The sequence below is a fragment of the Cydia pomonella genome, chromosome 4 (genome assembly GCF_033807575.1).
Source record: "Cydia pomonella isolate Wapato2018A chromosome 4, ilCydPomo1, whole genome shotgun sequence".
In the NCBI taxonomy this organism is placed as follows: Eukaryota; Metazoa; Arthropoda; class Insecta; order Lepidoptera; family Tortricidae; genus Cydia; species Cydia pomonella.
In genome coordinates, this window is record NC_084706.1 from 24,443,070 (window position 1) to 24,457,615 (window position 14,546).

A 14,546-nucleotide genomic window follows, 5' to 3' on the forward strand; every position below is an offset into this window, starting at 1 on the left:
TACCATAATATTCCATTGGCACCCAAATTTACAGTGTTTGATCTGTCGACTGGGCAGCTCTGTAAACTATTGGAACTACCTCTGGGAGTTTGCCAGCGGACCGGCGCTGCGCGGGGATTTAATACGATTTTGCATTTTGCCAATATTTTAATTGCACAAAGCTCTCGTCAAGTCTATTAATAGGACTTATATAGCAATATCAGATAATTCGCTATCAGAAATACGTTTCATGTTCGAATTTAAGACGGTTTCCAGGTCCTTAGCAGTCTTAAGGGAGCCACAGATTACCAGTTCGCCTTAGGATATTAGTCTGTCGGTTAATCGCAAAAGGTCAGTTCCTTTTCAGGTTTCGGCCTGACAACTACGAACATACGAACCGAGAGTGTGTGGCCGCTTGATGATTCTGGTCAGCGCCGACAGATATCGGCCGGAAATTCCGTTGTCTTGGGGCGACTCTCAACTGCTAGTGTCTAGTCGCAGACGTACCAGTAGTAGGCCATTGCTTTCGAGACGTTATTGGCCTGGGACGGCAGGTCTCCCGAGGACTAAATGGGTCAGGCGGACTGGTCATGGGTGGGACCCTTAAGTGCTTTATAATAGCCCTAATAGGCTGTCTTCAAATCATGCCAAGCGAAATTAAAAATAGTTTAATGTTTAATGATCATCATCATCATCATATATTGATATTACACACCCTGGCATACCCTGTCATTTAAATTTTTATGTTTCAAAGCTTTGATGAGACGTGTTGCTTGAAATAATTGCAATACAATAAAATTCAATAAGTACTTTGCGCTTAGACACTATTCAAATTATCAGAATACTGTGTTTATTATCAATGTATTTCAATTAAAAAAGTACGTTCAAAATCCCTAAATTAGGTACCCAGTTTATAAAGATACTCACTTGACTTCAGATTTTGGTTCAACGTGCTATTTTAGAGTCAAATGGCGACTTCGGAGAATATACCTTTCCATAACCGGTAATAAACCGATATTTTACGCACTAGAGCGTCAACAAGCCAGTAAACTCGCAATAATGCAGGAAAGTTCCACTTCATGATTTTTTAACTTCGTCATAAAAAACGTTATCCCCGAAAATGATTGCGTCGCATTTTCGTGAGGTGTTTAAGTTTATCGTTACTGAGCCTTAGATATTTTATACTGTAGGTAATAAAATTTCTGCTTATGTCACATGTTTTATTTAGGGTTGTAACTTCTGGTACATTTCCTTTTTACTGTGATCGTAAAATTTTGTTTTTGAAGTCTTTATCTAGATATATTTTGTTAATGGTCCCCAGCTCAGTTCTCCATACAATAGTACATTACGATACAAGTGCGAAAAATAGGAAATTCGAAACGAGTGGCGATATATTAAAACACGACTGAAGGGAGTGTTTTAAATCGACACGAGTTGCGAATTACCTATTCGCACATGTATCGTACAACGTTTTACAGTACATATGGCCCTTTAAATGTTCGACACAGTAACGTAATATGCTAATTTTCGCACTAGTGCGGTAAAATAGCACCATATGTACTGTAAACGTAGTTACGCTCTCATTTTAAAACGACTAGCTAGATTGCTCTTATACTTAAACTAATTACAAGACTAGATATACCTTATGCTATTGTAAGTACAAAGAACTACAACATCAACTAATTACAGGACTAGATATACCTTATGCTATCGAGTGGTTCAGAAGCTACCTGACTAATAGGACCCTGACCACTGTGATCGACGGCAAGAGCGGTGAGGAAGCCAAGGTTATTTACGGTGTGCCAACCGGTTCCGTCTATGGTCCTGTCGGCTATATTATGCATGTCAACAGCATGACTAATGTGGTCCAAAATTGTTCAACATACAGGGTAATTCAGGAGACGTAAGCAGGATCAAGCTTTAGCATTCAGTAAGTTATAAGCAACTGTTTCGTACCAGTATTAGTGAGATTAACGTTCTTTTATTTTTTACTGTTCAAAAAAAAATGTTATAATTTATTTACGCCATGTATGGTCACCCTATTTGTTTTATCCATAACAAGTGACAAATTGAATGTCATCGGAGTCTGGTTACTTTTGAAAAATCGTATCTCACTCAAGTGTGACATTTTGTTTTCTTCATAATCAAACTGCTGTCATAACGGTTACAGAGGTTTTATCTTTCTAATTAAGTGTTGTAGGGTGTCCATGATTGTAGATTATTAAATTTGTCCTTCCTAAAAAGTTAAATAACAGAAATAAAGCGAGATTGTTTTACTTAAATATGATGATGAACGGTTCATTAACATTTACTGATTGTGTTGGCTTAGTCCTGATCACGTCTCATGAATCATTCTGTATATGTATGCTGACGACACATGTTTAATCTACGCCGATAAGGACATAAAAAATGTAGAAAAACGTGTGCAGGCTGATTTTGTAAACATAATTAAATGGTCCCAAGACAATGGAATTATTCTAAATTTAGAAAAGACCAAATGTATGTTAATTAAATCACCATATTTACAGGCACCGAGTGAAAGTATTAACATAGTAGGGCATACTTACGATTGTTAACATAATGACCAAAGAGGCTGTAAATGATCCAGTATTGAATTTGTTGATAAGTATAAATATTTAGGATTAACGATAGACACCAAGTTAAGTTGGAATAGCCACATAGATATAGTATGAATTAACTCAGAGCAGTTATGGCAAAATTATTTAGCGTTAAAAGTATTGTAAACAGGAAAATATTACACACCTTATACCATTCATTAGCCGAGTCAGTAATTACATTAGCTATGGCCTAAATGCATATGGGCGCACTTTTAAAACTTATCTTGATAAAATAAGTAACATTCAGATAAGAATTATTAAAAATATATTAGTGGATAAAAATACCAAAACAAAATGTAAACAAAATTATAAATTATTGTATCAAAAGTTAAAAATATTACCTGTAAAAGAAAAAGTTGAATATTTATTATCTATAGAAAACTTCGATCTAGACAATTTTAAAACACGCAACAAACCGTTACGCAACTTGAGGGTAGGCACAATAAGAAAATATGTAGAATATAGCACTAATAACTACTTTGGCCAAAGAACTCGTAAATACCTTATACCGAAGATTTTTATAGTATTTTATGCAACAGTTGTATAAGAAGGGTCAAAAAAGGCGAGTGGCGTGAGTTACAATGTGAGCCGGAGCCGAAGGCGTAGGCGAACATTGTAAAGGAATACGCCACGAGAATTTTTTGACCTACTTATACAACGTTGCATACAATATTTTTCCTACGAGTCAACAAAAATAAATCTTAATTTAGGTAAACAAATTACAGGAAAAGTATATAGCCAAGACGCGCGAGCATACCTTGTTACGCGCCCGGCCCGCCCCGGGCCGCGGCCGGCCGGTCGGCGACACCTCCTCGTAACTCATGAGGCCCTGGTACTTGCTACTTGCTAAATTAAATTTTTGGACAGTTTTTTCTCGATTGTGGCCACCGTAGCCTACGGAGACTAACAAGCAACGCTAAGCGGTCTTCGTAGTCTATGGGTGTTGCTATATTACGGGTGTCACATGCGTGTTTCTGACTTATGAAGTAATTATTTTTACTATGCAACCAAATGAATATTTTGTAAGTTGGCAGCAATGCACTTAGTTTAAAACTGTATTCGTTTTGGTTTTGTTAGGTTGGTAGCCATTAATCGCAGTAACATTATAGCTTATAAAAGCACAAGAGCTTTTATGAGGAATAGACAATATAGACTTTTCTTGAAATCTTTTATGTATGTTCTTATATTCGTGTTAATGAATGCATAAATGACAGATAACAGTAGAGGAGTAGGAAAACAAATTAAGCCTAAGAACAGAGCAGTCCAGTAGTAAACAGATTTTTAAGGAAAGATTAAAAACAATACTCTTAGATAATATTATCGATACATAGTACTTATATTTCTTAGATATATAGATAACTAAATAGTTGTGTAAGTTTTGATACCTACAAGTAAGCATTGTAAATTAATCATTTAACTCAGTACTCACCTACTAAAATAAGTTTGTATAATGTATGAGTAGGTATGACACAACATTGCTAGCTTTATTTTGGAGTGCACTATTCGCCAATAAACTGTCCACAGTTTGGCGAAAAAATATGTATACCTACCACTTAAGTTTTTTCTTGAAATAAAAAAATATAATAAAAAGTATAATGTAGCTTAAAAAAATACAGCGAATTTAAGTTTTTCATACAAAGTTTGTTTTTGCTGTGTTACGTTTGTTTTATAAGCTGGAGCTATATAAACTTTACACGCATAGATATACCTCATGTCATTGTATGTGCAAAGTTTCATTACAATCCAACACGTGGTTTTAAAATGAGAACGAAAGTCCGTTTGCATGGGAAGGTGAAATTCGGCTGAGCTTGCTGCGGATTCTTAAGCTTATTTGGCTAACCTACGCTGGCTACGTTACTAAACTGATCCTGACGAGTTCATATAAAAACAAGAATATTTTCATAGAAATTTTGACATAACTGATAACTTTGCCATACTTTTTAATTGTTTTTTTTTTTATTATTTATTGTATAAAATATCTTACATTGAACTAAACAGAAACGTGCCGTGAAACCCTGTCGGGTTTGTATCGACACTCCATTCGTGGATACTTTTTACATTACAAATTGTTGTGATATATAGGATAAATAAATATACATTATATAAAAATTACGAATGAGTTAAGTACAAGAAATACATCGGCGGGTATAACTAAATAGCTCATACACAAGTAGGTGTAGGTACACAAAATGGAAATGAAAATGAAAATGAAAATTACAATATATCGGACGAGTTTGAGTGTGCACCGAGTGGGGCGTGTGGCGGATACAGGTGATTTATTTAGTTACCAACCACGGATCAGACTTATTTGTTAATTATACATATATGGCAAGCAGAGTTAGGTTTGCTCTATGATAACTGACGTTTTGAAAAAGAGGAAAGTACAGTTCAGTAAGCACACAAAATAACACAACACATTTTTTAATTTTCGGATGCATTGTTTACTATAGAAATATTAACATGATTCTCATCTACATGATAATCACAATAATTAGACGATACTTTATGATATGTAACAAGCCCTGAGTTTCTTAAAATTATATTATGATTTCTGTCGAACATAAGCAAACCCGAGATTTTGTTTGAAAAGGCACCAATTTCCTTTAAATTTTTATCAAGACCATCAAATTGGTATATCGTTCTTCTATACACATCCAAAACTATTGGCTCCTCGTCCACAATCCCGCTCATAAAAACGGCGTCTCTGAAATGTATTGGTACCAACACTTCAATTCTATCTCCGTTTACTTTTGATTTGTAAAGTTTATTATTGGAACGTATATACAAGTACATATTTCCATAGGTATCAAATAACAAATCCTCTACATGTACATTTTTAACAGCAGTTACGTTATTTACTTTTATCTCATCAAAAAAAAATAGTCCTTTTATTAATCTTGCATGAAATGCATCAATTTTGTTGAAATACAAAGTCCCGTTGAATGCCCATAAATTGTTCAGTAATATACTTCTATCTAGATCTTGTATTAGTGTGATAACTTTAGTTTCGCCTGATTCAGGCTCATATTTGTAAACTTTTCCAAATTGATTTCTTCCAAATCGATTTCTGATATAGTAGTATAAATTTCCAGTCTGCTCATCTACGGTCAAACACAAATTGTTATTAAAATATATTTTTACTGGTATTGTTGTCCTGGTATTGTCATCCAAATTTATCGCTCCTATCTCATATTCATCTTTGTAATACAATATGTTGTTTTTGTGATAAATTGTTGTCTCGCAGCTGTCAATAGACTCGATAGTAGTTATGTTGTCAAAAAAGGCAGTTTGTGTGAGACAACGTCCACGCAGACAGACATCGCAATTTGTAGAATCCGAAGCAGCAATTAACACTTTTAATAACATGAACAGTAATTTAATTGGTACCAAACACTGTAGCACACACTTCATATTTCTTGAAATAGGTTAGTTTAAATATATTTTTTAAATCACGGTCGGACCAGTTAGTCTGTCGAACGATTCAAGCGCCACGCCACTGACTTGTTTTGATTACATGAACATGGATGGATGAGCATAAATAGGCGGAATGATGCGCATCTATTTATATCTAAAAGCCAATTCGAACTTTGATTCCGATATCTAAATAATGTAATTTAATTTCGCGAGTGCATTTTACTCGTACTTGTTTGTACATGTATTGTCGCGAGCAAGACGTAAGTTGATAACAAAATACCATCAAAATCTAAGTTCGAATTGACCTCCTGCGGGCGTATGATGGATGGCTTTATCAACATGGTAAAATAACCGTCCCTTTTTTATATCGGGTGATTGAAAGTGACGGACACTATCTTTATCACGCTGTCATGTAGACAAGAATGACCATCATATTCGTACTGTTCGCAATGTAATAACGCCCGCCAGTCTAAAACTCGTTTTTCACAGGATATTTTTTGTCATAACCAGCAAACACAATGCGTCATTATTTAAATGACGGCAATTAAAACAGATTGAGTTGTTGTTAATAGAAGGAATAGTTTGAATCAGCGAAATCTGTCTCATTTACATTTGTATTAACTAGAGAAGGATGAACAATGTATCTTGTTACATCTTTTTAGGGTTCCGTAGCCAAATGGCAAAAAACGGAACCCTTATAGATTCGTCATTTCCGTCTGTCTGTCCGATTATTTCTTTTGGGGTCGATTCTTATGACAGACAGGGTAAGAAGGGTAAACAAAATATTTTTTTACAGAATATTATTATATTTATACATTACAATATTTACGAGACATGGTATAAGTATTGCTTAAACTTCGGATATATTGCGTATTTACTGTGATCATAAAATGTAGTGTCCAAAACCTTTATCTACCTCTCTCTCTTTATCTTTATATAAAGAGATTTTTAAATTTTAAAAATACAAAATAAAATGTGCTAGGGAAACTCTGGGGTAATTATATAAATCTTTATTCCTTCATAAACTTAGAACAATTTCACTTTCGAAAATGAAAATAATATAAAAGTACTTCTATTGCGATCAGCTTGAAAAAGTGTTTCAAAACAATTTACAACTAGCCATCTCTCCCGAGGAGAGATGGCCATAAATTAACTCTTTATTTTAGTATATGTATATTTTTAATTTTTTCAACACACTTGCTCAATACGACGTTTATATTCCACCGATTTTTGGCTCATTATCCTAGATATTAAACACGCGTGCTTTTTCAGTATATTATAACACTCGTGCTTTTTCATTATATTATCCGACTGAGTTAAGAAGGTAACTGATTGCTAATAATATGCATAGAAACGGAGCCTTCTTAATTTGGTCGAGTAATACTTTTTTTTAACCAACTATTAGGTGTTTCAAATGTTACTTCAAAGAGGTTTTATCACACCAAACGTAATTTATAGATTAAATTACCTCGTAAATTTCATTAATGAATGAATATAATATTTTATCGTTTTGGTCTCCATCCGTCGAATAGAAATACGAAAATTTTAGCTTTTTTACATTTTTATTTGGCTGTTTGTCGATTTTGTTCGCGCCTTTACCTTGCGCGCGCATTGGAATCGTGCATAAAAAAAAAATAACGCGCCAACCATTTTCCGTATTTGTCATAAAATTGGAATAGTTTTGCATGTATGGCCATAATACCGCCTTGAACTGGCCATCTTTCCTTTTCCTCCGGGAGAAAAGGCCACATCTAAGATTATAATTATTTAGGTTAGAACTTAACTACAACCGTATACTTTGCACCAAAAGCAAATAACACCATTATAATTAGACACTAGCATCACCACTATGTAAAATATGAACATTCTAACACTACAGTCGAAATAATCAACAAGGATTTTACGTTCTTTTTCAATTTTTCCCCAAATGTTGCATGTTGGTCACATCTTTGTTGCCAAGCATGACAGGAAGCGCACTAAACAAAAACTAGCGATAGTATATCTAGCCATCAGAACCATACAGTCGAAATAATCAACAAGGATTTTACGTTCTTTTTCAATTTTTCCCCAAATGTTGGTCACATCTTTGTTGCCAAGCATGACAGGAAGCGCACTAAACAAAAACTAGCGATAGTATAATATCTAGTCATCAGAACCATACAGTCGAAATAATCAACAAGGATTTTACGTTCTTTTTCAATTTTTCCCCAAATGTTGGTCACATCTTTGTTGCCAAGCATGACTAAAACTAGCGATAGTATATCATCAGAACCATGCCATATTTCGATGGTCCATCTCGCCCTTATGGCCATCTATCCCAGAATTACCCTACAAATTTGACTTCTAGTACCTACCCACACACAATCAAACATCGTTTTAATTCTCTGTTGCATTTATTACCTTAGAAATTTGAACAGGGCTCATATGTACATGATAAACACAATGATTAGAAGACACTTTATAATACATAAGAGCAGATGAGCTGCTTAAAATTATATTATGGTTTCTGTCGAACATAAGTAGACTTGAGTATTCGGGCTTTGAAAATGCACCAATTTCATTTAATTCTTTATTTACTGCATCCAATTGGTAAATTGTGCTTTTATCTATATCCAAAATAATTAACTCCTTGTTTAAAATCCCAGTCATAAGAACGGCTCTGAAATGTATTGGTACCAATTCTTCAATTTTATCTTCGTTTAATTTGAATTTGTAAAGTTTTCTATTAGCACGAATGTACATATTTCCAAAAACATCAAATACCAAATCGTTCACAACAACATTTTCCAGAGCAGTAACATTTTTCATCTCAGTTTTGTCAAGGAAATATAATCCTTCTTTGAATCGTGAATAATAATAATTAATTTGCGTGAAATACAATGTTCCGTTGTGTGCCCATATATTGTGTAGATGAACATTGTTATCTGGATCTTTTATAAGTGTTATGGCTTTAGTTTCACCAGATTTATGCTCATATTTGTAAACTTTATCAACGTCACTAAATTTATAATAATACAAATCACCAGTCCCTTCATCTACGGTCAAATGAAAGTTGATAATGTCTGATACTGGTATTGTTTTGCTAGTATTATTATCCAAATTGATTGCTCTTATGATGTTGACATCTCTGTAGTACATTATGTTGTTTTTGTGATAAATTGTTGTAGCGATGCTGTGTAGTCTAGTTACGTTGTCAAAGAAAGCAGCTTCTTTGAGACAACGCCCACGCAGGCAGACATCACAATCCGTTGGATCTGAAGCAGCTACGAGCACTATTATAAACATCAGCAACTGTATTGCTCCAAAACACTTTAATACACACTGCATGTTTAAGAAACTTTTTTGGTATTTTTCATATTTTATTAAAACAAGAATGAAACGGTTAGCCTTCCGAATGGATCTGAACAAACTGAGTTCAATAGAGGTAATTCTAGCAAAGTATCTAAAATAAAACTCATTATTAAACATCGATTCATAAAAACGACGATAGGTACATTGAAAATTATCAAAACGCCATTTTAAAACTCGTTTTCCGTCGTAAATGACTCATTATTTAAATGATGGCAATTTATAATAGGAATAGCCTTTGTGTCATTGAAATCTGTCTCTTTATCACTTTTAAACTAGAGAGGGATTAATAATTAACCGACTCCAAAAAAGGAGTTTCTCATATAGACTCTGACCACGCTAACTTTGCATAAACCGGGTAGTAAGAATGCATACATATATCTAAAAGCTCCTTACTTGAAATAACACTTGGCATTGAAACTTAGCGTGCACGCTAAGTTGGTGGTTCGATTCAATACTTCGTTGTAGATTAAGCAAATGGTACAGGCAATCTTCATATGTCTTTTAATTGAAAAATACTTTTAAAAAAACATTGAAAATATGTTACAATTATATAGCATATATGATCATTTAGATTCTTTTGATTTCATTTGTAATAATTACCATTTTTTTTAAAGAGATTTCAATAATAAGATTGTTTACCCTTTTTGTAATGATATAAAAACGGAGTATAATCTGTAATTCATTTTCTTTGCGTTTCTTATGGGGCATTTTTCAAAGAGTAACACACGTTTTTTATACAAAATATTATTTATTTAAAAGGATATTTTTCTTCTCATTACATTTAAATATTTACAAGACATGGTATTGCGTATTGTAATTCCACTGAAACTATAATAATTAAAATTACAACTATTAGGTACTCTTTAGGAATAGCGTATTATTATAATTTTTCGTAAATATTGGTTTCTAATATCGATTCTGAATTTTCCAGGTTTAAATATTAAATATTTTTCAAAAACATACAAATAGACTTTTATAATTTATTTACAATTTCATGATATATTTTATTTATTCATTTGTGGTTTCATATTTAACGACTTTTAAACTCCATAAATAATAACATAAATACTTCAATTTAAGTGTAAAATGAAATACTGTTTTGTAATATTTTGAACTGGTAACAATTGTTATGCCGGCTGTACACACTCGTCCACGTACACCTGTCGCCAAGAGTCTAGGCAAAATTTCGACCCGATCAGAGAAGCGCGAGACGTGATCAGTAACAGCAAGACGATAAAGGAACAGTTTGTACACATCATTCTCGGCATGTCTCGGGGTCTCTCGACAAGTGTGTACAGCTGGCATTAAATTTTTTTTAAATATTGCACAGTAATTGTTCATGATTTTTGTTCATAACACCATTTAGATTTAACACTTTCGGCCATCTAAAGCTTGGAAGTTCATACCCTGTTTTAAGTTCACTTTCTACTTAAAATTATTAGCAATAACAAAACATTTCAAATTAAGATTTTCAACTTCTGTGATGTTTGTCTTTAGGAATGTGTATATTTTTAAATAATTATTCATAACTAATTTTATGTCCAAAACGTCGAGACTGACTAAAACTTGTAATATCTGTATATTAAATGCAGAAACAAGGTCCCTACTCATTTAACAATGGAAATGTTGATAGTGAATTATCAAATGTATAGGTACATAAACGTTTTATTCTTTTAAAATGCCTTGGAGCTAACCTTAGGCGACTAGAGTTGCCATGATGGTACATTGAAGTAATACACAAGACACAGAATATGATTGTATACTCTGTATCTTTAAGTAATTAAATGAAAGTAAACAAAATCTACCCTCAAATGGCTCCTTAAGCCAGTTGAGGGTAGATGACAACATTAAGTTAAAGTCAGGTCGTTCAGTGACAGATTATTTGGTTGGTTAACCAATAAATGTTATAACCACCCAAAAATTTACCAATTGTTTGTTTACTTTTATTGAAATACCTAAAGATAACAACCTAAAGATAGGGGCAAACACGACACAAGCGAGGTAGGGGAAAACCCTGACGCAGTTACATGGACTAAGTGAAAGAAGTTGGATCGTGTTGTATTGAAAAGTCAAAGAGCTGGCGCAAGATATAAGCTGGAAGATACTCCACCTACATGACAATTCTTAAGTTCATGAAGATGATGATCTTCAGAATGTCTCTTCTAAAATTATAGACATATTACTTCAATGAACCATCATGATCCTAAATTAGTTATTGTGTCTAATAATTTCACTGAGCAATATTTACTTCATTACATTGTTATCAAGGGCGGATCCAACTTTATAGTCAGGTGAGTAGGGAGGGGGGGTCACTTCACCTGATTATATAAAGTATAAAAATACTGTTGTCCTAGACCCAGCTCAGGGCCCGGTGGGGGGAGTCATGACCCTCATGACCCCCCCCTGGATCCGTCCTTGATTGCTATTGTTATTACTATTTACAGCATGTTTTCTGTTAGGAATTTCTCTAAAGCGTGGTAAAGGTGGGGCCTGACGCCGACTAGTCCGTGGTCTTCGTCTGTGTAACTCTGTAAAAAACATATATTTTACTATACAATATAATACAATACAAAATACTTAATAAATTTTGTGTCAAGCAGAAACGTCTGCGAACGATGCTATTAAGCTCAGAAACAGTCTTGGGTGTTTTTTGAACCCACGACCACCCTAAGGCTCGTATATGGTGAAAATATTCGCTGTATTGGGTACGGTCTTGGTAGCTCAGACGGCAGAGCACTGGGCTTGCGATTCAGTGATCGTGGTTTAAAGTTCCACCTAAGACAGTCAATTTTTCCACTTCTATTTTGTTGTAAGCTTGATACTCTTACAAGTAAATAGAGCAAAGCAGGCCAATTCGAACCGATCAAACCGATATTTGAATGATATTGCAATCATATCAGTTAACAGCGATTCACGCGGGCGTATCGCTTGCACTACAAGTACGGACAGGTCAAAGCGAAATGAACGCGCGAATAAATAAATAAATAAATATAATAAGGTCATTCTTACACAAATTGACTAAATCCCACGGTAAGCTCAAGAAGGCTTGTGTTGTGGGAGCTCAGACAACGATATATATAATAAACAAATATTTAACTACATAGAAAACATCCATGACTCAGGAGCAAATATCTGAGTTCATCACCTAAATAAATGCCCTTACCGGGATTCAAACCCAGGACCATCGGCTACATAGGCAACACTACCCACTAGGCCAGACCAGTCGTCACCGGGCGACAGCTAACTGACATTATTCCAATATCATTCAAATATCGTTATGATGTTAGTGCACGAAGGTGTTTTTCTTGCACAGAAGTAGATATGAGTACGAACCATTTGCGTGAAGTAAACATCTTCCCGCTGTAGCAGCCGTGAGATCAGCATAGCGTGCTGGTAATGTACGTTGTCATCTGCTGTCCCGTGGATCAGGAAGTAGCGTTTGTTTCTGTACGCTTCCACCTGGAAATTAACAATAAATATGGACTTCGACAGGTTTTTAAAATTCGGACTCTAGTACATTTTGAAACAGTCATGGTCATATGCAAAAAACTCTAGCCAATAGGGAAAATACTGAAGTATTGGAACAAATTAAATTATTACTATTTGTTTTTTATTTCAAGTAGAAACACAAATACACTAACGCTATATAAATTATAAACTGAAATAAATGTCATATACTAAGAAAAAGTGACCAAGTCCTCCAGTGCCCCAGGCTGGACTCGAACCAGCGTCCTCTGCTATCGCGGCAGTTTCAGTTTACATTAGGGAATTTTACGTAAAACTCTGCGTATGGGGCGCCACTAGCACAAACAGTAAACAAACCACCTTAGGACCACTGATCAAGGTTGAAAATGGCGTTAACGAACGCTAACTGCTTTTTCGGTTGCACCACGCCATGTATTGTGTCTGTTCAAAAGTTACGCTGATTTTAACAAAGTGATAGACCACTGGTTAGTATCAAATCGTTGAACAAAAATGGCGACACTTTTTGAACTTGTCCGTATTTCATGAATTTAGGCTTGATTTTTCAATAATTTGAATAATAAGTGATTGAAATGCTTCAATGTCATGTTTATTCGTAACAAATAATCTGTGAAAAGTTGTTAAAAAAGTTACGCTATGATTTACAATTTGTGCTAGTGCTGCACTCTGGCGGCAGAACATTGCAGTAATACTATATGGCAGAAATCTTACCATTTCTTAAGAGAACATCCTACATTAGTGATCACGCGCTAGTTTTTAAGCCATGATATGCAATTGTATGTTTCATGATATTGTACAATTTCTGTTAAGTGTAGCCAATAACGTAAAAAAAAAAATAAGTGAAATGTATAAGTTAACTCACCACTTCATCTGTTAAAAGCGATGATGCGGTGTACGCATCTGGGTTCTGTTGCGGAGTGTCCATGTACCGCTCTGTGTATATTGTGTCTGAAATCAAGGAATAAACAATGATTATTAAATAAATTATTTGCTACATTTTTGGCATATAACGTGTAAATAATCTGATGAGGTTGAAATCACGGCCTAGGGATCTTATATCCGAATCCGATATATGAGCATCATCAACGGAGCCACGCCGTTTTGTCGCCTAAATAGTGTTTAATTTTAATTTTATAAAATGTGAATATAAGTTAATCTATATTACAAATGTAATATGGGCCTTGTTGCCTGAATCAAAGATTTTAATAAATAGAAATAAAATGAAATATATCTACAATCAGATCTTTAGTAAATATCAGGTGCATAGTGAGAACTATGCACCCGACATGATTACAATTCAGTAACGAGGAAAATACAATCTCGCCAATCGTTACCTATCGCAACCTTGTTCGATGTTTCCCTTGCAAAATAATCCCTAATCTGAACGGAAACATTCTAAGCGGAAACAAGATAATTTTCTTATGATTTCCAAAAAAGTTGAGAATGTTCTGAAGTTTGGACAATGTCTGCAACTTGCAGATTGCTATGTGTAGTTACCAAGTCACTAAGCCATACCATAGAATCTCCAGTCTACAACAGGAGCGACAGCCGCTGCACATCTGAAGACATCTCCTCCGCGAGCCAAGGCCAGTGAAGCAGCGTAGCCGCCGTACGACCAGCCCCAGATGCAGGTGCGGTTGGAGTCTAGGAACGACAGGTTTTCGTGGAGGTATCTAAAATGAGAAAGGAGAACATTATGAA

At 34.6% G+C, this 14,546-nt stretch overlaps 1 protein-coding gene across 3 annotated transcripts in view; it reads right to left on the bottom strand.

Moving 5' to 3' along the window:
• Positions 1-10,090: 10,090 nt before the first annotated feature.
• Positions 10,091-14,546, bottom strand: part of LOC133517334 (venom dipeptidyl peptidase 4-like) — an 89,688-nt gene continuing 85,232 nt past the window's right edge. For all 3 annotated transcript variants that reach the window (XM_061850598.1, XM_061850599.1, XM_061850600.1), the window contains 4 exons: positions 14,361-14,518; positions 13,708-13,793; positions 12,696-12,821; positions 10,091-11,890 (listed from right to left, as the gene is read on the bottom strand). In XM_061850598.1, coding sequence (XP_061706582.1) covers positions 11,801-11,890; positions 12,696-12,821; positions 13,708-13,793; positions 14,361-14,518 — 460 coding nt within the window. In that variant the 3' untranslated portion in view covers positions 10,091-11,800. The remainder of the gene's footprint in view (positions 11,891-12,695; positions 12,822-13,707; positions 13,794-14,360; positions 14,519-14,546) is intronic.